This window comes from Melanostigma gelatinosum (genome assembly GCF_949748355.1).
Source record: "Melanostigma gelatinosum genome assembly, chromosome: 8".
NCBI classification, from domain to species: domain Eukaryota; kingdom Metazoa; phylum Chordata; class Actinopteri; order Perciformes; family Zoarcidae; genus Melanostigma; species Melanostigma gelatinosum.
The window spans coordinates 24,505,160-24,528,887 of NC_136641.1; the positions used below are offsets into that span (position 1 = coordinate 24,505,160).

At 44.3% G+C, this 23,728-nt stretch overlaps 3 protein-coding genes across 4 annotated transcripts; 1 reads left to right on the forward strand and 2 right to left on the reverse strand.

The window, feature by feature from the left end:
• Nucleotides 1-589: 589 nt before the first annotated feature.
• On the forward strand, nucleotides 590-2,814 carry b3galt4 (UDP-Gal:betaGlcNAc beta 1,3-galactosyltransferase, polypeptide 4). Its single transcript, XM_079274038.1, has one exon. The coding sequence runs from the start codon at nucleotides 832-834 to the stop codon at nucleotides 1,945-1,947; it is 1,116 nt and encodes a 371-aa protein (XP_079130164.1). The 5' UTR covers nucleotides 590-831; the 3' UTR covers nucleotides 1,948-2,814.
• A 1,233-nt stretch (nucleotides 2,815-4,047) lies between these two features.
• wdr46 (WD repeat domain 46) lies at nucleotides 4,048-13,187 on the reverse strand. Its single transcript, XM_079274035.1, has 14 exons — nucleotides 12,666-13,187; nucleotides 12,232-12,378; nucleotides 11,417-11,497; nucleotides 11,211-11,323; nucleotides 11,018-11,105; nucleotides 10,819-10,880; nucleotides 10,325-10,429; nucleotides 10,077-10,227; nucleotides 9,033-9,268; nucleotides 8,349-8,502; nucleotides 7,233-7,380; nucleotides 6,915-7,105; nucleotides 4,697-4,810; nucleotides 4,048-4,594 (listed from the first exon to the last, which is right to left on the reverse strand). The coding sequence occupies exons 1-14, from the start codon at nucleotides 12,720-12,722 to the stop codon at nucleotides 4,475-4,477; spliced, it is 1,767 nt and encodes a 588-aa protein (XP_079130161.1). The 5' UTR covers nucleotides 12,723-13,187; the 3' UTR covers nucleotides 4,048-4,474.
• Nucleotides 13,188-14,650: 1,463 nt separating this feature from the next.
• LOC306781279 (cytosolic sulfotransferase 3-like) lies at nucleotides 14,651-20,000 on the reverse strand. Of its 2 annotated transcripts, none has more exons than XM_079274055.1 (8): nucleotides 19,916-20,000; nucleotides 19,129-19,261; nucleotides 18,885-19,007; nucleotides 18,695-18,795; nucleotides 17,850-17,976; nucleotides 17,661-17,758; nucleotides 17,391-17,565; nucleotides 14,651-17,302 (listed from the first exon to the last, which is right to left on the reverse strand). In XM_079274055.1, exons 1-8 carry the CDS (start codon nucleotides 19,967-19,969, stop codon nucleotides 17,190-17,192), a joined length of 924 nt encoding a protein of 307 aa, XP_079130181.1. In that variant the 5' UTR covers nucleotides 19,970-20,000; the 3' UTR covers nucleotides 14,651-17,189. The 2 variants fall into 2 exon arrangements, with proteins under 2 accessions (XP_079130181.1, XP_079130182.1); XM_079274056.1 differs by having other exon boundaries at nucleotides 19,927-19,962.
• Nucleotides 20,001-23,728: the final 3,728 nt, after the last annotated feature.

Genomic DNA, 23,728 nt, shown 5'->3' on the forward strand with positions numbered 1-23,728 from the left:
CATCGATCATCTGGATCTCTGTGTGGAATAGATGCATCGCCATTATTTGCCCATATTGCAGCTCTATAATCAGAATCTGATCTTTAGCGAGAGTATAATCATAAGGTATAATAAGGTTTCACATCAACAAATTACTTTTATCTCCGCAGTCCAAATAGGCTCACTAGATTAGAGTCGGATTTGTTTTAATATTTAATACAGCCAAACAGTGAAATATATCTACATATTAGTAAATGCGGGGCATGCCAACATAAAGGCCCTCTGGAATGGTCAACATAGTCCATAAGGAAAGACAATGGTGCTTTGGATGTCCTGGTCGACATGGGGATAATTTGCCTGTTGTGAGCTGTGATCCTCAGCTTGATGACAGGAAACCCGCTGATCAGAGAGCGTCAGAACGCGGTTTACATGCTCAGAATCTATATTTCCGATCGTTTGTCACATTTTTTTTTTTCTGACGCAATCGACCTCTAAGTACATCTCCAACATTACATTGTAAAGAAGCAGGGCAGATGTAGCCCCGGGGCTGCTGCCGAATCGACTGTTTCATTTGCGCAGCTGCATGTCCCGCTTTTGTGAAAACCGGACCAGCTCCTTTCACTGCATCACCCGAGGCTGGCAGCTCTGCTCCAGCTCCAGCTGCTGCGCGTTACCTGCAGGTCTGAGCAAGCAGCGTTAAAGGAGATCAAGAGCAGAAGACGCGTATAATGATGGCGCACGGATTTTAACCGTGGAGACATTTAGGAGGACCGGTGAGACAAGGGCGAGTTGTAGCCGACAGTAGCAGCTGCGGCGGTCTTCGGAGCTGCGCAGCGGTACTGGAGGTAGGTCATGGTCGGACGGGCACTACGGGCATGTAAGCCCCGGTTTGGGAAGCGAGGGAGCAGGCTCGGTGTTCTGCCTTATCTGTGCGCGGCGGTGGCGAGCGCGGCCCTGTTGGCTCTGCTCTTCGTGGACTTCATCGAGTCCTGGGCCACCTCCATCGGTATGAACACTGCGGTGGAGCCGCACGCGGGCATCATCCCCCCGCAGAGCGTCCCACCCACCCGACCCGAGGAGTTCCTGCTCATGCCCAGCCCGCTTGTGTGCCAGCGTGCCAAGCCTTACCTCATCACCATGGTTACCTCTGCGCCTGCCAACCAGAGGGCGCGCCAGGCCATCAGGGACACCTGGGGGGGGGAGGTGGAGGTGAGGGGCCTGCGGGTCATGACCCTCTTCGTGGTGGGCGTGGCGTCTGACCCTGGGCTGGCCAAGCTGATGATAGAGGAGGCCAGAGAGCGAGGAGATCTGATCCAGGGCCGTTTTCTGGACACCTACTCCAACCTCACCCTGAAGACCCTGTCCATGCTGGGCTGGTCCCGCCGGTTCTGCCCTCAGGCTCACTTCATGGCCAAGGTGGACGACGACGTCCTGTTCAACCCCAGCGCCCTCCTGCACTTCCTGAACAAGAGCCGAAACCCCTACGAGCAGGGCGACCTGTACCTCGGCAGGGTGCACCTCCATGTGGCCCCGGAACGTGACCCGGAGGGCAAGCACTACCTCCCTTCAGGGGCCTACCCTCCTTCCGTCTTCCCAGACTACTGCAGCGGCACAGCCTATGTCCTGTCCCGCTCCGCACTGCTCAAGATCTCCCTGGCAGCCTCTGCGTCACCTTTATCCACACCTCTGCCCCCCGAGGACGTGTTTGTTGGCTTGTGTGCCCGGACGGCCGGAGTGCTGCCCTCGCACTGCCCGCTCTTCTCTGGCGGCCCAGGTGTGCCATACGGGCGCTGCTGCTATCAGGCCATGGTGTCCGTCCACCACGTCCCACCCAGGGAGATGCTGCACTACTGGGCCGTTGTCCACACATCGCACCCTTGCTCCTGGCTGAGTCTACGCGCTTCTCTGGGGCTCTGCAAGGTCAGGGCGATGCTGGGGTCAGCTCTGGGCCTGGAGCAGGGCTTGTGAGGGAGGCTGATGAGAGGTGGACTCACTGGGGCCGTGCCTTGCTTCAAATACTGTGAACAGTATTGCCTCTTTGGGCTGTCAAATGTCAATTTTTTTCGAGCTTTATTTTTTTAAACACTTATGTAATTAATCAGCTTTTTTTTCTTTTTGCAGAAAAGATGGCAGTATGAACAATTGTCACAGGGGTCTTTCGACTGTTACAGCATCCTTCATGGTTACTGACACATGTTGTAGATATAGAACAAACACCGGCATGCTGATCTTATAGCTACAGTGAGGAAATACAGCCACTTATGTGGTGAACGCACATCGGAGCACCTACACACCAAGTCTGAGATCTCTAGGCTGCTGCCCTATCGCCATGCAGGTACTAAAAGTGTAGATGTTAGCCTATTAAGGGTTAGGGTTAAATGCATGATGCTCCAAATTGTACAATAGATTACGAAACCACAGGCTTGATATACCCAGTAGGAATAACACGTAAATATCTATTCGCTGAAAACTTTTAATGTTCAAAACAGAAAACAGGAATTTTATGTATTGTGGGGTTTTTTTTGTAATAATGACATGAGGATAAGAGCAACCCGCCATCAACTGCACAGTTTGGAGATTGAAGGCCGTTGTGGGAACAAGCAGGACTTTGCTTTCCTGCATTCAGAGGCTCGGTTATTCTGCTGCCTCACATCGACCAGAACATGTCACTGATGTGATGCACAGCTAGAATTGCAGTATGTATTTCCTTCGTCTCTGTAATAGTGAGATTAAACAGTAAGTAGAGTGTGAACGACAGAGTGAGTATATGTTAAAATAATGCCTTTGCTCCACACAATGTGCACAGAGGAACAAGTCAGGAAAACCTATTTGAATCAACCGGTCACAAATAAACTGCTCTGTATTAGGTTTGCCTGATGTCCTCTTTTTGCATACATGAGCACACAGGTCTTTGTTCAACATTTCACGAGGTGGGGTTTCATCATTTTGGGTAAAAAAAAAAACAGAAGAGGATGCGAGTAAATAGTCATTGCATCCTGACCGCAGGCCTCTTTTGCCCAACACTTCCTTTTTACTCAAAAGGGAACTGTTCACCCCAAACATCAGTCACATAATTTGTTCTCGTACCTGCTCTATTTTTCAACATTGTTTTATCAGTCGCCTGGTTTTGGGGATCAGCCGTAGAGATGTCTGCCTTCGCTCTAATATGATGAAACTAGAAGGCACTCCTCTTGTGGTGCTCAACGTGGCAAAAACAATACATTTGTTAAACTCAACCGTGATGTCTCTTTATAGGAATCATGACCCACTTACTCAAGATGATCGAAAAAAAACCTAGATGTGAGCAGTTTCATGTGGGAGCTATGGTGGAAAGAAAATGGTTCCTAAATGAAACTGCTCACATGTATTTGGTTTTTCTGGCGCTTTGAGCACAAGCCGAGTTTCTCTCCATATTTCAGAGAGAAATCTCTAAAACCAGGAAACTCACACAAAAACAATCTATTCAATTTCAGTTAAGAGGAAGTGTTTAAATTCCACGTCGCTTCCCCAATTTAAAAAAATACTGCAACACACTGTTCTCTTAAATGTGTGCGGCTGTTTGGCAGTCAGCTCGTGATGAAGCTTCAAGTCTAAAGGAGCCTTTCAGTGATGAGATCTAATTAAAGAGGGATGAAGAGTGTCTCTCACTGTTCTTTTTAGCAGCTCATATCAACTACAGCATCTGACTGGAAACCAGGTCAGCGGTGGTAGGAGGAACCGTCAGAGGCAGCCTGTATTAAAATCAGGTTTTTCTTGTATAACATTGGAAACTTGTTCGACAATGAAGATGCTGTTGCTAACTCGCATCTCTTATAGGATTAACAAATATGACTTTACCGGAAAGGAATTTTCACGGCTTGTCTGTTCCATGGCACCACTCCTTTTGTTGTCAGTTAATATTGAGACATCTCCCAAATGCACCTGCTGATGAATTTAGGAGGGATTCAAAAATCGGTGCAAAAATCATTTCTTAAACTCTTAGTTGTTCCGAGTTAACCGGTGTGGACAATGTATGCATCAGCATATTTTACAGTCAGTTGTGATATCAAACAACACTCTGAATTCAGAGGCTTTGTTTATTATTTGTCGAACATATGTATCGAAAACATTTGACATACGCTCAAGTCAGTCCGGCCACAGAAGCGCTCCATTCCACAAGTTCAAAAATTTGCGTTTTATCGGTTAAAAAGGAACAACATCACACAAACTGTGGATGACACCCAGGCGAGCCAGGGCACCTCACATTATCCACCCATGTAGACAGGAAGTGCTTCAGGCTACAGGCATTAGACAGAATTGCTCTTTCAATGCACTCAACATTGACTGCAGATGATCTGCCACCCATTACAATGAGTCTTCATTAGCACGCAACATTCAGAATATCTGCGTTTCTTTTTGTTGGTCCCTCGGTGGAGAAATGTCTCCTTTATATGAAGTTCAAGGGTCGCGCCCACAGAATGTCATGGTTTTGGGCTGCACAAAGGGTCCTCCTTTTCTATTTCTTGAATCTGTCCAGAGCAGATTTCTGGCTCGATAACACTGCCTTCTTCTGCTCCCTCTGCTTGCTCTCTTTTTCAATCTTCTTTTTGTCCTCTGCAGATTTCTGGATATCCTCCTGGTGGGGTAAATAAGTCAAGGGAGATGAGCCAAACACTGCCGATGTGGCAAGAAAGCTCACAATTCATCACTTTTCTATTTTATATTCTGGATTACTTACCCTCAGATCCTCATGGGCCACTTTTCTCTTGCGCCTTTCAACATTGCCGGCCGAACTGCGACCTTTTTTCTTATACCTGGGAATGAATTTCTCTTTTGCAAGTGGGTCAAAGCCCTGGGAAGACAAAAAAAAGAAGCTTTTAGAACAGGGGTGCCCAAACTTTTTTCACTGAGGGCCACATACAGAAAAATATACCAAGGGCTGGGCCACTCAGGTCCGATCGCCTCACCCCTAGTGTGTTAAAGTGAGCAAAATTAATCAAATTTGGTTCTCAATGTGCTTTTGTTCAGATTTAACAGAGATGTTTGCTCACGTATGTTGAGCCGAACAGACTCATTATTCAAATAGAAGGGAGTTGAGAACAGCTCGATGTCTCTCTCAATGAGAGAAAAATATTGAAAGTCATGGCAGCTGGTGGAACATGTTCTAGGTAGGGCTGTGCCACATCCAATCAATTTCAGCAAACATCTCAGTATGATTTAATGATAAATAAATTAAGGTATCAAACACGTATTGCTACTTTGCAGTTAAATATTTAACATTTATTCCAACATGAAAAAAAGCAGAAAATAACACTTTGACAAACACGTCAGGACGTCTTGTTTACAGCTAGTAGCTTCATGTGCTGCTTCCCTTTCCTGCTAGTCTGCTGTCTGATTGTGAGGTCAGGCTGATCTGATATCAGCTCTGCAGGTTCTCCTCAAAGTTCTCCTCTCAAACGGGTCTTGGAGGAGTAGTGCTCGCGCTGGAGCTCGCGCCCGCCTGTAGAGACTCGTCCGGACGGGAACGCGCAGCTTGGGGCAGAACCGATTCTGCTCCAAGCTGAATCTATTTGAGGGCGCTGATTGGCTAAATTGTATGACGCACATTTATATCTTTAATCAGCAATTGGCTGAACTGCTTCACTGCTCTTTTGGGCAGTTTCTCCAGCGCTGCTGAGACGTGCACACGCAGAGAGGACATGCAGGAAAAGCATATATTTACCGCAGATATCATATTTTACACATATTACTGGGTGATTCCATATTTTAAAAACACAAATATTGACTATTTGTATAGTTTATTATTGTTATTATTATTCATTTTATTTTATTTGTTGTGGCTCAAGGTGGGGCGGCGCCCTATCGCCCTCTATTGACCAGCCGCCACTCAGCACTGACTGAGTTCTGTCATGAGAGACGTTGTCACGGACACGTACTTCCCCCTTTCAGCAGAAAGGTTGGCCTTTGGAAAAGCACATTTGACTTCGGACTGCGTGGGGAAGTGCGCAACATTGAAGTTGCGTAGAGTGCCCTCGTGCTCGAATTATGTTGACAGTTTTCACAACCGTGTTCATCACATCGCCGGGCTGGACTGTCTGAGCACAGAGGGCTTGTTGGTGGGTGATACGCTGCATTTTAATAGCCTCACCTCCGCTCGCCTTTCATAGCTGGAGCCCTATCTGTTATAACTCCACACAGCTTGTCCCATCTTGTCAATTGCATCTGACACAGCTTCAAACATGTCCTTACCTGTTGTTGTGCTCTTTAGACTCCTAAAATCAAGCAGCTCCTAATGCAGAAATGATCGTCAACTCCCCGCAAACAAATGAACAGCTGTGCGGTGTCTGTGGCATCTGTGCTCTCATCATATGCTATGGAATAAAACGCAGAAGCACGCGCTTTATCTGACACTTGATGGTTTAGGTTAGCTGACAAGTCTTCGATTCGCCGCACAACTGTGTTTCTGGACACGCTAACGTTGTTGAATTCCTGCATTTATTCCGGGCACTTGGGACTTTAGTGAGGCACTGTTTTATGAAGTCACCATCTGAGAAAGGTTTCCCGTGGCGGGCAATGAGTTGAGCTACCTCGTGGCTGCTGTTGTGACTTTTTCTTGTGTTTTGTTTGCACGGAAAAAAATACTCTTATTGAGCTAACTGCCATTTAACTTTCTGTTCTCGCTCGGCACCAGTGTAGGACGTGTCATCATCCGGGGCTAAACGTTTCTTTGATTGCTCTTATTTTGTGGAGAAGCTGCCTTGTTCAACACAGTATTTGTGGGCTTGCTGTGGGCCAATTAAAAATGGACCGCGGGCCGTACTTGGCCCGCGGGCCGTAGTTTGGACACCCCTGTTTTAGAAAGTTGTGAACAGTAACATACCGATATATACGAGTGAGTATTTCTAAATGTTTAGATCGGTTTCCTATAATAAAAACGGATGCTCCCAGACACTGACCAGAGCTTGGACCCTGTCTTGGTGCTTTATGTCAAAGGTGGCGCGGTCGACCCTGGCCAGCTCGGTGGGGTCGAGGCTGATGAGCTCCGGCTGGATCTTCTCCAGCAGCGCTTTAACCTCCCACTCCTGTCTCTGCTTTGTGCTGCGGTACGGATTTGCATCCAGACCGTCGAAGTTGGGTTCTCCCGCCCCTGTGAACGCAAAGAGGCAGACGGAGATGGAAATAGTGCTAAATGCAAATTAGAGCAGACCAACGAAGGGCTTTCTGACGACGCCGGCTGAAGTGCAACCTCGTTATTCAGTCTACTTTTAAAATACCTGGTATGAGCATGCTGGTGAAACCGTCTCCGTGTCCCACCCCGAGGACGTCCTCAAAGGGACAGAAGTGCATCCCCCACACCGTTCTCTGAACTCGGTGAGCCATGTAGGGTTTAGTCACTGGGGTGCTCCACACGTCTCTGTACACCTGCAGGGAGACAGTTTCCACAGATTAGGGGATACGAGGGTAAAAAGTTACCTATAAAGAGAAGTCTGATTTATCGCCAGGTTAAAAAAAAAAAAAAGTGCAGTCATGGGTAATTCAAATCAACAATGTGCAAAACGCTTGTTTTATTTGGCCAGAAGAAGTCACTGCAGACGTTTTGAATCCTCGTACGAGGAAAAGCACAGGTTCCTTGAAAATGACCTCTCTTGTCACTAATATGTTCCTCTCTATGGAAAGTGTGAAAAGTCTATGGCGACAACTTCTCTGTGAAATCATTGCTAAAATGCTTAAAAACGATGAGGAAAAAAAAGAATACAAACACACCTGCAGATGGAGGTAAAACAAGCTAGCAGGCACGTCACCTTGAACCAAACATGCTAACCGATTTAACATTACTCAAAACAACGTCTAAAGTCACCCCACCGACTTTCTGCTGGCATGCTCCGTGACTTATAGAGGCCTGTTCAGTGAAACATAGCCGAGAGCAGTTTCTCTCATTTTCAATAACTGGTTTTCTAGGAATGTGAGGGGAGCCGAGCAGATGTTTATTTCACCGGTTCTATTTCAGCTGCGACGAAACGAAACACCGGGCGGGACAGAAAGTATTGTGGCAACACGCCAGTCATCGTCTTAAGACGGAACTCTTGACAAAACAGCGGGTCAGCTGTGCAGTTTTCAATATTAAATAAAGATGACTGATGCAACGAAATTCACCTGTCTCAGATCAGTTTGTCCTTTCTCTATAATTAGTACCAGATAGCAGTTTATTAGAAAGAAAAAAAAAAAAAAAACTTTCTCCACTAAACAAGGGTGTTTTTGCTGGGCGTGGTAAATATCCAGCTGTGTTCAATCATAGCAAGTTCTCCAAAATGCTCCACTTCCTGCGTGCCAGATGTTTTTTTCTTTTCTCAATAAACCATGAATCATGCAGTGGGGGGGGGCATAGCGACCTGAACAATGTCCCCCGTGGCCGCAGACAGCAGCCCCCTCTGGCTCAGCGACAAGCAGGACGCTCCGGCGGGGAGGAAGTAGGACTTGAGGAGCTTGAAGGTTCGAACGTCGTACACTTTCAGCTTTTTATCCATACCAGATGTCACCATGTATCTGCCAAGAGGAGAACACAACAACAGGTCGCTCTCTGGTGGACACTGAGGAAACTGCAGTTTATGTAAAAGTTATTCAACCTGATAATAAAGCTCTGAACTGTTTATGGATTTCTTCCGACAAATTGTTAACTTCCAACCACTCACTATTGTTCCTGGGAGACACTTTCACTATGTATAATTTATAGACGATTACAATGGAACGCTACATTAATACGAACATGTGATACACCGTATGTATCAATAGATTAGAGTGTTTGTCTTTGTAGTCATTTTCAAAAGGACGTACCTGTTTGGGGATTTAAAACAACGATTAATTACAATCTCAAAGACGTTTAAATCTGCTCCGATCAATCTGGCACGAATCCAAACTAGCTCAAATGACACAGATCGTATCTAATGGTTGGGTTGCATCCGTCTGCGCTATCATTATCTTTTGCTCCATAATTGCCCACAGCGTCCAGCCTCTAAAAGAGATCCAATATGCATGCAGTCTTACACAAGCAGAGTAAAAGGTGTAAGGTGACTCACGTGCCCGTCTTGTCCACAGCGACGGAGCGCACGCCGCCGTAGTGACACAGCATCTTGACGAGGGCTTCTTTCTGATTGGGCGACCAGAGAGTCACCGTGCCGTTGGAGTGGCCGAGGTGGATGATGGCGTTGTGAGGGTTCTGGCACATCACGTCAAGCCGGCCCCCCTTGGTGCAGATGGCGACCACCTCCTTCCCCACGGACACGTCCAGGTACTGCAGGAAACCGGTAGCACTCTGAAGACAGGAAGGTTAGTCACAGCTGATTACTGCTGGTGAAGGGAAGTCTGCGGTAAAGCATCTGGAATACAACACGCTGGGTCAATGCGTTTGCTTTTACATTTATCGTTTGTATTTTCTCGATCTGAGGTTTAAAAATTTGATTTGCACATTTAAAACTAAAATATTAACAACACACTTTCTGTATCATTTACACAAAAGTCTGTATGCAGACTATTAAAAGAGACAGATGTTTTTCTGCACAGTTGCAGATGAAGATCAGGTTTACACTGATGTTAGTGTTTCACTATTTCAAGAATCTAATTCCAGTGGTGTTTCAGACATTTCCAATAACTCCAGAGCGTTGCAAAGTCTGAAAGTAAAATCTGTCAAGACGCCATCACTATATTTAAGTTTTATCCATTAAATAGTTTGTTTGAAAAGACAAACTCGATTGATACGCTACATCAGTAAATGACGCTGATTTTGTTCTAAGATTTGTGTTTTTGTTATATCTCTGGTGTCCTTTATGAAGACGAAGACCTTCTAACTCCAGAACTCGCCTGAAAATTATTACGTTTTCTTCAGTGTGAAAGTAATTCAGTGATAGTTGTCAAACTTATAACAACAAACAAACATAAGCTTTGAAACCGTCTCTATTTCGTCTAAATCTTTTAACCAAAAGACAACCGTATCAACTGAGCGTGAGATACGTCACATCAGGGGTTTGTGGCAAACTGTGACATTGTTATGCTGATAATACATTAATATTAAACATTCATGACATCGTGTTCAAAACCAATGAGAACGGTTTTAATGGACGCACCGCCGTTGCGAGCAGGAAGTGGTAAGGGAGAAACTGCATGCGGAGGACGTCGTTGAATTTGCGGATGCAGTGAAGCTCGATTCCATCGGAGTCGTAGATGTGCAGCCACTTCTTCTGAGCCACCGCATACATGGCCTCACTGTGGAGCCACCTACACACAGAAACACAGAACGAGATTTGGGATTATTTAGAGAAAGGATCGCTGGTAGGTGAAGCGTGATTATAAAGCTGTGTGGTAGATGACTTACTTTACATCATTCACAGTCTCCATCACGTTTATCTCACACATCAGCTGTTTGGACTGCCAGTCGATACAAGCAACATGGCCTCTCCTCCCACCAAGCAGCAGCTGACTGAAGGGAAGAAAAACACAATTCAAACATTTAAATCTATATTTCTATATGACGAGGAAAGGACTCGCTTGTCGCGATAAAGTGTGCCGTTTCCTTCAGCTCCAGAGCATTTAAGTTCATATTATCTATAAAGCCCGATACTACAAATATCCCTCAAGGGGCTTTACAATCTGTACAGCATACGAAACCCTCCGCCCTTAGAGATTGTTGTCCGTTTGGATATGGAGGGCCTCAAGTGGCAAAAAGGTGCAGCTTTAAATATAGAAAAATCTGGAGTACATTGCATCTAATGTTGAGCTAACTGACTCATGTTATCAGCTATGGCAGCAAACCCTAACACAAACACGTCACACATTGTTTTCTGCGGGTACGGAGAGTGAGACACTGACCGTCCAGTCTTGCTGTAATCCGCTCGATATGGTCCAAACTGAGACAGTTTCAGATTAAAATACTGAGGAGGGGAAGGGAGAGAAGAAATAAATGAATACAAAGTTTTAAATGTTTTTTTAAAACCAAGACCATCCAGCACTTATATGTCAGAAGTGATGTCACTTCTACATTTCTACACTACATGGACTAGTGACTCACCTTTGTCCCAGATGATATATCAACAGAATCTGCAATGTCCTCCTGAGAGATGGTACAAGTGTCCTCATCTTCCTCTCCTTCTAGAAACCTGAGATTAGAGGAAAACAACAGCACCACCATTTGTCATCATTTAATCTCTCTCACATCATACACTGTGACATAAAGCAGCCAGACAGCATTTAGAAGAAATTACCCAGCATCCTCTGGGAGTTGGAGGTCAAGGCGAGCCGCTTGTTTCTGGGCCATTTCTGAAGTTTCTTCTGAGCGAGCGATCATGTCCTTCAGCTTGTAATTCTGGCGGCGAGGCTGTGAAGAGAACAACAAAGGAATGAGATGCTGGCCAACTCCATCTAACTACTAGACTTTGTAAATAAGAGACAGGGGGTGGGGGGGGCTTACCTTCTTAGTCTTTTCTTTCCTCTTGAACTTCTGCAACCTGTCTTCTGGAATATGAGCAGGTCCAGGGAAAGGGTCTGGTTTCTGAGATCAGAAGAAATACACTGGATTTACTTCGAGAAACATTAAGATGAAGGGAAATTAATGTAGAAATTAGAGATATATTAATGTGATGTCAACATCTGAGGGTGAAAATAGATATTTTTGGGGCTCTGCAATATTGCAGTATAGATTAAATATCATCATCCTTTGGTCGTAACGCCTGCTTCACAGTTAAAGGGATGCACAACTGTACATTCAGTACAGTACAGAGTCTCACTCGATGTTAATATATTGCCTCAATTAAGAGCTGGAACCGAATGAAACTGAATTTTGTATAACACTGTAAGCAGATGTGGAATAAAATGTTTTTTTACAAGCTTAAAGTCACTTCAGTAAAACCAAAAGGGTACAAATATTTCATCAAATCGTGGATTTCATGAGTTGTTAAAAATACATCTACCAACATACAACCCATACCTATTAACCTATACCTATATACCTATACCTATTAACCGGACACACAAACTAGGTGTGATATTGTGCATACACGTCCATATGCCAGCTAATATTATATGACCCATACTGCCAACTTGTGTTTTGGCATTACGTGTAATTTGCCCGCATTGTTATTTCTTGCTTGCACTTTTTCTTGCTTTGTAATGTCCAGGATAAACAAAGTTGTATGCGCATATATATATATATATAGTGATATTATGTAGAAATATTTCCAACCTCTCTTAATGACAGTAACACAACAGGCGCTTCTATTCTCTCACCCCTGATATGTCTTTTCCATCTGCTCGGTCTTCACTTTGTTTTCGTTTCGTTGCTCTCTGTGTCTGTTGCTCCTTCTGTTCAGTCTGCTCTCCGTCTTTCCCCACTTTGTTTCCATCGTTCGGACCGTCCCAGTAACGAGCTGGAGGCTGTCGCAGAGGAGAAAACGGGCAGCAGGTTAACACAGCAGCAACGTTGACAACAAGAAAGAGTGTCTCCATCTGTGCCTCAGGAACGGTGGGTTCAGCCTCGCCTCCTGACGGACCTCAGCACACATGCGCGCTGTTAGCGTTAGCTGCGTGATGCTAGCAAAGCTGACGCTGACATCGTGTGCGTCAGTTAGAGAAGCACCGCGCTAGTCTCTCGCTCGCTCTCAGCTAGTGACACAAAAAGTTAGAAACTCTGAATAATGGTTTAGAGATTTAATCATGGTTACCTTCTTCTTTTTCTCCACGTGTGTAACGCTCAACGCTTCGTCGCTGGGAGACGCCATCTTTGTTGTATACGTTTTTTAACTTCCTGTGACGTCACTTCTGAATGCTGCACTTCTTCTTCTTTGAGGGTTATTGGCGGTTGGCAAACAATGAATTTGTACGTTACCGCCACCAGCTGGTATGGAGTGTGGATCAGGATGTATAGTACTTCTATACAAATTCAAATTAAAAAAGAAAAAAGAAACAAAAAACACAATTTTCTTAATAATATTAATGAATCTAAGATATTGAAATAATACTTGATAACACTCACTTTTTTTAGTTACTGAACTTGGTAAAACCATCGTCCTTTCCTGTCTTCTTCCCATTGCTTCTGCCACCTTTCCTTCAACCTCTGTTGTTTCTGAATTACTGAAGCTGACTGCAACATTAGTGCAGCTATTTTTCATGGCCTCTTTTGCAGCTTTATCTGCCATTTAATTTCCTTTGACCCCAATATGTGCTGGTACCCACATGAATATGACTGTCAGACCCATCATTTGAATTCTGTACAATGTTTGTTGTATTTCTATAAAGATGTTTGGTCTACTGTCTGAATGTCTGTTCTGTAAGCTTGTAAGAAATTTGAGCAAAGAACTGTGTTCAGTAGATATAATAAAAGTGTTTAATAATTCATAATTAAGAATTCATAATTAGTCATAAACATAAGTGTTTTGGAAATGCATAATTAAGATAAGCATAAAGTGTTTTAGGATAAGCAGCTAGAAGTAGAATTTGAGACATGAAGCTTTTGCCAAAGTTGCAGAAGTTTAACGTTGATACTGAAGGATTATTATAGAAGGGATTAAGCAATAACTGACAGTCTTTGAATGTGTTAGGAGCTCAGGGAAAGAGAGTCATGAAGACAGGCGTTTACAGAAGTGCACAGGGAAGTTAGCTAATAGAAGTTGAGATAGATGGAAGGGGAGGAGTTGCGAAGGGATATGAGGGCGGGAGATAGAAAGTGTTTTTCTGCCTCTTTCTAGCGTGTGGTTGCCTGGGACGGCTGCGTCCTGGGACCAGAGGTAGTTTTTTCCAAACTGGCTTAATATTGTAATATTTCTGAGGAGTAATTTACTCCATTGTGTAACTGTAATCGTACTTGCATCAGTGGGATTAAATTCCTTTTAATTGTAAACCAGTTTTGGTAGATTTATTGTTGCAGCGTGTCGACTGTACAAAGCAGCCGGACACGTGCTCTGGCCTCCTCGCTGTGGAACACACTCAAACTTCCACAAGCTCTCTAATTTGGCCAAATCTTTTTATTTTTTACATGGACCAGATAGGTAGATATTTATTCATTTATTTTACATAAACATGTGACGAACAAAGACAGTTGATAATGTTGAATAATATTGAATATAATACATAATGAGCAGAACATTTTGCTTTTGACAAATATACTTGTCTCAAAAGGATGAAATTGTGTTCATGAATCACTTCAAACATATCTTTGGTACGTTTGTACTGCAGTTTATTGTTACCTATTGGCCAACATGTATGAATCTGCGATAACCTTATAGGCCCAGTTGATTTATTGGCCAATGAGTTAAGATTGTCAACGTATCCTCACACAACGGACCCTTTGATATCCTGGTGTAAAAAGTTTCAGCTCATTTTCTGTGTCCAGCTACATGTGCCACTGGTATACAATGGCATACATGCATCTTTTCAAAATAAACTTCTTAAAAAAAATAAAAAACTTCTTCACAGGAAACAACTTAGATTTAGAAAACAAAACTACTTTAGGTTAGGTTTACAAAAAGATTGTTAAAGTATCTGATATTTATTGTACTTAAGTACAAAAGTACTTCAATATCAAAAGTAATTTTCTGATATTAAATGTACATCATAACCTGAACATTAAATGAACATCATAACCTGTTCATTGAAAGTAAAAGTACAAGTACATGCTGTTAATAAAAAAACAAAAGGTCAGAATTTTGAGTATGATGAAGTTTATTCTTTTAAGTGCTGTGGCACCATGACCAAGGACATGGAGCTGTGTTGAACATAATTGGGTTGGCTGTGATCCATCCAGGAGCAACAATGTTCAACATAAAATATTGTACATAAGTATACTTTTGCATCTGCTATGAACGTATCATCATAATTCTCCAAAAAGCAATATGACACTATGAAGGAGTTGTGACAGTGCGTTTATAAGTCTGCTCATTAGACTAGAGCAGGGATTCCCAAAGTGGGGTGCGCGCACCCCTGGGGGTGCGCGAGCTGCCTCTAGGGGGTGCGCGAGAGGAAAAGTGTAATGGCGGTGCAGTCCTGTCTCCTAAAAATTACGTTCCCCCAAAACTAAAATCCATTCTCAATTACGTTTTACCACGAACGTATTTTCTCCCTGATTACGTTTGTGTTTGACGTACAAATACGCTTCTCATCAACATATCTTTGTCATACTCTAGTCTTTATGATGTTTCTGTGATCTGCCTCGCCTCTACCCCGCCACCCACGAGTTATTGACCCGCGGCCTGTTCCGAGGGCTGAAGACCTGACGATCGGGTGCCTCACGGCGGGGACGGCTGGAGACCTCGCGTCCCAGCGCCAACGGGTGAGCGCCCGCCACTCGGAACCATAAAACCAAGTCCCGGATTTCACCCGGGGGACATTCTGGAGGTATTGTGACCGGGTGATGTGCCTCGTTGCTGGGGAGGTATGAGCCGAGAGTGGCGGGGTGTTATGGAGGTTTATATTACAACTCGGTGTTGTTCCCGTGCGTGGATGAGCGCGTTGCTGCTGGAGACAGGCTGCGTGTTGTGGTAGTATTCTGACCGCGTAATAGGGAGGAGAGGCGGTGGTGGAGAGGGAAAAATGTTAAAGAGATGGTGGAATGTATGATTGGAGAGAGAGAAGCGAACAAGTTGGACGTGATCCCGGTGTCCAACAACACTGTCGCGCGCATCGATGCTTTGTCCGAAGACATCCTGGCTGCATTGGTCGGTCGCGTGAAGAAGAGTGAGTTTTACTCTCTGCAAGTAGACGAGCCTACAGATGTGGCCAATCTGGCCAATCGTCCGTTACCTTCGTAACGTTACGCCCGTTACCTTTTCGAAGGCACGGTGCAGGAAGAGTTTTTGTGTTTTTTATCTTGTAAACAAACGCCACGCGCGAGCAAACTGTTCTCTCATTCGTCCGATTTTTATGCGGCTCTGTTGCTTTTTTGTTTTTAAGGTGTGTGTGTGTGTGTGTGTGGGGGGGGGGGGGGGGGGTTGGGGGTGCGTGAACCCGGTCGGGATGTAGAAGGGGGTGCGTGGCCTAAAATGTTTGGGAACCGCTGGACTAGAGGATGTAGAGGCCAATGCATAATATTATGTTCAGCAAAACATATCCACTTGATGCATCAGGTCAGTGTTGTGAGAAAGGACACCTGCCTTGTAAACTCCTATGGGCCTGATTTGAACACAAAGGTTTTGCTCAAGCTGAATCTGCAATTGGGCGACTGCTACCATCATAACTCCATCTGATCATCCACAACATGACTCAAATATCAAAACATGATCAATACTAAAGCAGCAACACAGTCATTACTTGAAACTGAAACATGTCCTGTTCATCTTCAAAAGAAGTTAGTTTTCAAAATGGTGAGAATTCAGTCTCGCTCTTCTTGGGCTGAAGACTAGTCCTGCGATGCTAAATAGCCTTTCACAGGCCGCTGAGGCAGGTAGAGGTGTGTTCAGCGTCACAGACAGCTTGCGCACAGCTGCGAAGGATTTCCCAAATGCTAACCCTAATGCTAACGCTAACGCTGCGCTCTCTCGGCTCCCATCAATCCTATGGTGTGGTGGCTAGCTACAGCTAACGTTAGCCAACTAGTGCTGCACAACTGTCAACACTTCCTCAGCTCACTAACTCGCTAGCGATCCACTGGTGTTGGTCTTCGTCACCACCGTCGTTTGTTGCGGGAGTAGCAGGTGCTTCCATTTCTGCTTCCATCATGAAATCAGTCATCGTAGAGTGGAATGCTACTCAGGTAGTCGCCCGCTAGCTTATAGCATGTAGCATCCTGGGCATCACTGGGAATCAAAACGCGGCGGCTTTGAGAGCACTTGTTTGCAATTGCGCATTAACGTGATTAACCAATGATTTAACTTGCTGCTAGGACCACTGATTCACCAAACCTGCTTGTGTGCAGTCTGTGTTCCACCACAGTCCCCGACGCTGCTCTCATGATTCATTTTTTTCGAAAGATAGATTTGATTTTGTAGCGAGTAACGAAGGTTTCAGGGGAAATGTATCGGAGTAAAAGTATCAGTTTTCTTTGCAAAATGTAGTGAAGTAAAAGTAAACAGAAATATAAGTAGTAAAGTAAAGTACAGATACCCAAAAAAACTACTTAAGTACAGTAACGAAGTATTTCTACTTCGTTACTATACACCACTGTCCACACTTCTACTATACCATTCTAGGCAACTTGATTTTCTCACAGGAATGCTGCATTTCCAGTCAGACCATCTGCACAAAGACACTCTTTATCAAATTTCAGTGCGGAACTGAAGAGTGACATCCGTCATCTTTTTCTTGTAATCTTCATCAAACATTTCACTCTGTGCCACAGAGAAGTGGTTCTTCCAGTCGCCAACTTTCCCTGCAAAACCACAGAGAATCACTCGGATATTTTAGTTTGAAGTGGAGGATCAGATTTTTGTTTCTTTCACATTTATTAATCAGGTTACCTTTTCTCATGAAAGGAGAAATTTTGAAATCCATAACTGGGTTGGTAGAGTAGTTGGCCATGTCGTCCTTTTTCATGTTATCAAAATGTGCTCCATCGGTAACTCTTCTCTTCTCCTCGTCCGAAGAAGACAAACCAAGAAAGCAGCAGAGTTTGTCAATTTCCCGTCCAGTGTCCTGGAAACACAGTCAGATATCATTGTTGCATTATTACCAGCTGGAGGAGAGAAGTAGCCTGAATAGGAAGAGCCTCACAATAACGACTAGATTACCTGGACCAGATCTTCGTAGAACATGTAGTGGAGTTTCGGGTAAGTCTGTTTCTTCTTCCACCAGTCGTTCACATGGTCGTACCAGGATCCAAACGCCACTGAGGCCACAGAACAAACCGTTAAAGCACCTCGATATTGTTCATTGGAAATCTGTGCGTCTCATCTATTGTTATTGTGTTTCACGCATACGTTTTCCTTCTATGAATCTGGGGATGTAGCTGCTCCAGTCTCCGGCCTCTGGCTGAACCATGTTCATGCGATCAAAGTGAAAATAAGACACCATGTTGTCTTTGGCATTGCGGGCCACATAGATGATCTACAGAAGAAGAAAACTGCATTATATTTGGGGGGGGGGGGGGGGCGGGCAGTTATGGCTGCTTGCTCAAGAACATCTCTTGGTTGCTGTGACTCAGATTTTCTCAAAGCCCACCGACTCTCTACTCACTACTCACTAGCTTAGTTTATGCTCGCCGTAGTGAAGCCAACACGAGGTGCGCGTGCCAGAAAATGATGTAACCACGGCCTGAGGATTTTACAAATAAGGCCCATTTGTTTTTAGATGTTTTAGAAACCGGCGGTCTTACAAATCTACATTTAAGTTAATATTTTGCAAGCCAAATCAAATTGTTGACACGATATATAACATTTGTTTCTTTATAATGTATTTAATACTTCTTTCTTTACAGTGCTTGTATAAAGGCAATTATGTTTGGGGGGCCCAAAACATAATTCTACTAATATGAGTCTTAGGGGGAAGAATGTCAACCCACTTGATTCAGATTTATCTAAATTTGGCCACTTTGGTTTTGACTGCAAACAATTTCATTTCCTCGAGTTTCCCCATTTCCTGTTTGGGTAACAGGCTTTGAGCATTCAGATGGAAGAAGGGAAACGCCCTCTGATTAAAACAGCCCAACGCACAGTTTTGCATCTCTGATAACTGTTGGTAGACATGCCTCAAGTGTTACTTTGTCGTCTGTTTCAGCATTTTACATGTACATTGATATACTGCAAATAACACACAAACTACTGACCCTGCAGTTTTGCTCCCAAAAGGACTTTGGCACAAACTGGACAGGATAGTGAGTTTTAATGAGTCGCGGAGAGGTGGGGAGGTTGTCCACCAGGTCTGTTCCTGTATGAAGAGGTAAAGATGGCGTGAGCAAAGCATTGAACCTGTACAGTGCTTCAATCGTTTCTTGACAGCTACAGTGAGGTAGATACCTGCAAATAAAGATGGGACGATGAGCTCTAAGAAAGGCACTCTATCAAATATTGGAACGGATGTCTGGCGCTCTGTCTGACCAAAATGCAGCAGGTCAAGGATGTAAGAGACCCATGTGGTTCCTAAAAGACCGGAAGAGAGAGACAGAGAGGAAAATCAAACAAACCCATCCCCTGACCTCTATACACACACAGCATCTACACCGGGTGTTCATGTTGATGGGGTGATGGGTTCATGAGTTACCTGCTTTGGGGTATGTTGCAATGAGTATATCATCCGGCCTGGCCTGAAAGTTTTGAATGTTCTCCCAGTTGTCTGTAAAGTAGTGGGTCATTGAGACTCCGTGGAAATCAAAGATTTCTGGTCGAGAAGGTAACTAAAAAGAAAATGATCAATACATACAAAGCATGTGTAATTGAACTGCAGCAAATTGATTGAGTGGAAAAACATTGTTCACTGTTGCAGACACTGAAGTCACTCTTAAAAGGAAACTTCTACACATCTATTTATATCTGCATAGAGCTAGATGTATTTGTTAATTATGCATGCATTTTAAAAATACATAACAAGAAATGAACCCAATGCCCTCTGATTAAAACAGCCCAACGCACAGTTTTGCATCTCTGATAACTGTTGGTAGACATGCCTCAAGTGTTACTTTGTCGTCTGTTTCAGCATTTTGCACATTGATGGACATTGATATACTGCAAATAACACACAAACTACTGACCCTGCAGTTTTGCTGCCAAAAGGACTTCGGCACAAACTGGACAGGATAGTGATTACATAACAAGAAATGAACCCAATGTGAGAGAAGTAGCACTTTGAATAAAGATGTTTAAACGTAATAGTATATAATATACATATTTACATTTAATTGTTTGTGTACTTTTGTCTTGTTTTTTTTTTACACTAACTTATTTGTATGTGTAACTCAATAGCTTTCCTTCCTTGCTTCCTTCTTTGACTGCTGAGCTGCTGAAACAATTGCATTTACCTCTTAACTTATCTTAGATGAATAGACACGTACCTTGTCCGGACCAAAAGACATGCTGACTGCTGCTAGTTCCTCTGCCTTCGACATTTCTCTTCTCCAGACAAGAAAACTGTTTTCCTTCCTTGCTCTTCTTATTGCGCAACACATTACCCATTGTAATTGGAGCCTCAGCTCCAGATGTGATATGGAACTCCCGCCCCTCCGCTTCCCCTTTTGTCTTCTTGTGTGTAAAAAGTTTCTCTGAGTCAGCTCCAGCAATCACAATCAAATCTTGAAATTAAATTTTACTACTTTCATTCCCTGATTTTGTTCTTTTCAAGCATTACAAAGTGAAAATAGTCAGTCATTTTCCCCAAAAAGCTTTGGGCTTGAACATACTGCATGCATATTCAAACAATGTCAGCCATCTCAAGAAACGTCTACACAGTGTGCATGGGTTCAACTTAAAACATATTGTCCTTTGAAGTGCATTATATGAGGAGAAGAACAAGAAAGCTACTTTCTAGCGGCGTTGTTCTAGTTTGTTCTGGCAAATGAAAGACAAAGTTCACTTGGCCACCACCCCTTTCCTGATATGTGGAGATAACAATTCTACAAACAACATACCCAAGGTCAATGTAGAGCTGTGAATGTGTTGCAACTTGTTAGTGACAAGATGTATTGTGTGGCATGACACATTTAAAGAACAAGTCAAATTTGATATCTTTCAATAGCTTTAACTGGAGTTCAGTGAGATCCCCTGCAAAACTGTGTGAGAAGATGTTTGTTGACCGCTTTTTTTGAAAACGCCGCCTCTTTTCACAGCTAGGTTTAACATTACCTGAAGGCCCTGCAGGTACGCATATGATTTCTCACCAGCATCTTGAAATGTATCCAGGAATTTGGCACAGAGCTCATTGCCATCTTGAACTGTCCCGTAAGCAGAATCAAGCAACTGGAGATAAGCAGCAGGCAAACTAGTAGGGCTCAAGTGTTTGACCATGTCAGCTGCTGGAGGTAAGAGACTTTCCAGTATTTTCTTTGACTGGTGAAGGTCTGATATGGCAGTATTAGTTACTTCAACTCTAGATCGCCATGAATCAGTGTCTTGTTCATGAGTAGATCTTGGGACTTTCCCTGAGAAGGCACGGAGTCTCAGTGAGGACTGCATCGGTAATCCACTGTCTTCCCTTTTCACACTATGCTCCACTACAACTCTCTGAACTTCTGGTGGGCTGAAATCATGTGCAGTAATCGTAGGAATGTTCTGGATTTCAATGTTCAACAACCGCACAAGACAAAGACTCGATGAACTGATACCTTACAACAGGATATGCTTTGAAACATAACAGCGTTGAAACAATACCCGCTTCAATATTATCACTTTACAGCTTACTTCACCCTTACAATAGTTCATTATTCACTGTATCAGCAAGAACTAAATCACCTTGAACCAAGGCACACTAATATGAATACTCAGGTCATTCACTTAAACCAGTGACGGTTACAACTCAGCCCTTCCACGGGCACAGGGGATGCGTTTGATGAAGAAGGTAAGTGTCTTTTCCAAGTCAAGTCAAAAAAAGAGTAAAGTCTGGAATCTGGGGTTGTGCAAGTAGTGCTGAGTTTAAGAGTGGTCACACCCACCTGGTCAGCTCATTACTCTCACCTGCTCACTCTGCTGCATCCACTATTTAAACCCCAGTCTCTCACACACACTATCCCTGGTGTCTGTCGTACTGCTCCTGGGTCCTTACCACACCTGTTACAGCCTCTCTTTCTCACACACACACACACACACACACACACACACACACACACACACACACACACACACACACACACACACACACACACACACACACACACACACACACACACACACACACACACACACACACACACACACACACACACACACACACACTTTGTATTTAAGACTTTTACTCAAGTAGTATTCTAATAGGTGACTTTTTACTTTTACTGGAGTAGTTTTCCAGTAAGGTATCTTTACTTTTACTCAAGTATGGTTTTTGAGTACTTTATACACCACTGAGTGTGGAGTTAATCTTCTTGCTATTTGTATCTGAATAAGAATAAGAACTATATATATTATGAGCGGTTGGTCTCATCCAGCATTCGTAGCTATGCCTACGAAAAATACATATCCCACAGAAATATTTTGTATGATATTCACGTAATCATAAACGAGGAAGTATAAGGATTGCAAAATGCAAGTCAGAGCAGGCCGGAGGGGAGGTGGACGAGTTTGACCCAGGAGACTGCTATTCGTTCCCCATGTGAAACTAACTGTATGCATGTGACGAGCGTAAAATGACACATTTCGCTGGCTTTAGTCGGAAAATACCTGAAAAATGAGGAGTAACTTGTCTTAAGATATACAAACTGTTGAGGATACGTTGATTATGAAGGATGACTAAAATGAAATGGCTGATCATGTCTGAAGATGAATATTTGTTTTATAGGAGAATGTGTAAATTAAACAATGATGTAATTACCCATTGAAAGTTCATGTGTAATTAAAGAGCAGCTCTATGACTTCACTATTTACATGAGTGTGATCATTCGAATTTATGAAATCTAAAGGTTTTCATCTTTATATTTGCAAAGACAAAACAAATTGACTACTCACGGGTCGGAATACCAGGTAGGTAAACGGACGGACTGACAACTGGGTTGAGAGTGACAGGAGTATTTATGTCAGCTGGAGGCGATCACAGGAGATGAGGCACAGCTGTGCCTACGGAGAGAGGCGCGGCAGTGGGCGAGACTCTTAGGAGGACACTACTGAGGGAAACACAGCAGAGATCGACATAAATCCTCACAGTACCCCCCCCCCCCCCCTCAACGGGAGCCTCCCGGCGAACCGCCAGGCTTATAGGGGTGCAGACGATGGTATGTGCGGAGTAGCTCTGGATCCATAATCCGGGAGCGAGGAACCCAGCATCGTTCCTCCACACCATACCCCTCCCAATCCACGAGGTATTGGTAACCCCTACCTCGTCGGCGGACATCCAGGAGACGGTCGACCGTGTAAACCGGACCGCCCTCGATGAGTCGGGGGGGTGGAGGGGGTTCGGCCGGAGGGTTCAGAGGACTGGAGTGAACGGGCTTGAGCAGAGACACATGGAAAACAGGGTGGATCCTCATGGTTTGCGGGAGCTTGAGCTTGAGCTTGACCGGGTTGATAACAGAGACAATGGGGAACGGGCCAATGAATCTGGGAGAGAGCTTCTTGGATTCAGTGCCTAGGGGTATGTCCTTGGTAGAAAGCCAGACCTGTTGGCCGGGAAGATAGGTGGGAGCGGGTGTGCGGCGGCGATCAGCCAGACGCTTGTTTTGTTCGGAAGAACGGAGTAGGGCGGCACGAGTCTCTCCAGACTCTTCTGCATCGGCTCTGGTTGATTTGGACAGACGGGACGGAAATCTCGACCTCTTGGCTGGGTAGAAGGGGAGGTTGGTAGCCAATGGAGGCCTCGAAGGGGGAGAGACCTGATGCCGTGGCGGTATGGCTGTTGTGTGCGTACTCTATCCAGGCCAAGTGACGACTCCAGGAAGCTGGATTTGCCGCCGCTACACATCGGAGCATGGCTTCTAGCTCCTGGTTCAGCCTCTCGGTCTGCCCATTGGTCTGGGGGTGAAAGCCGGAGGAGAGGCTAGCAGTGGCACCGAGGCTGCGGCAGAACGCCTTCCAAACTTGGGAGGAGAACTGAGGACCCCGATCAGAAACATGAAATATCTACAAAAGATCGATCATCTTTGCCGTGTGTGGATTATGTACTCCTCTATTATTATTAATCCTCTCTGTTGCTGAATAACCATGTAGATAATCAATCCATCCATGGT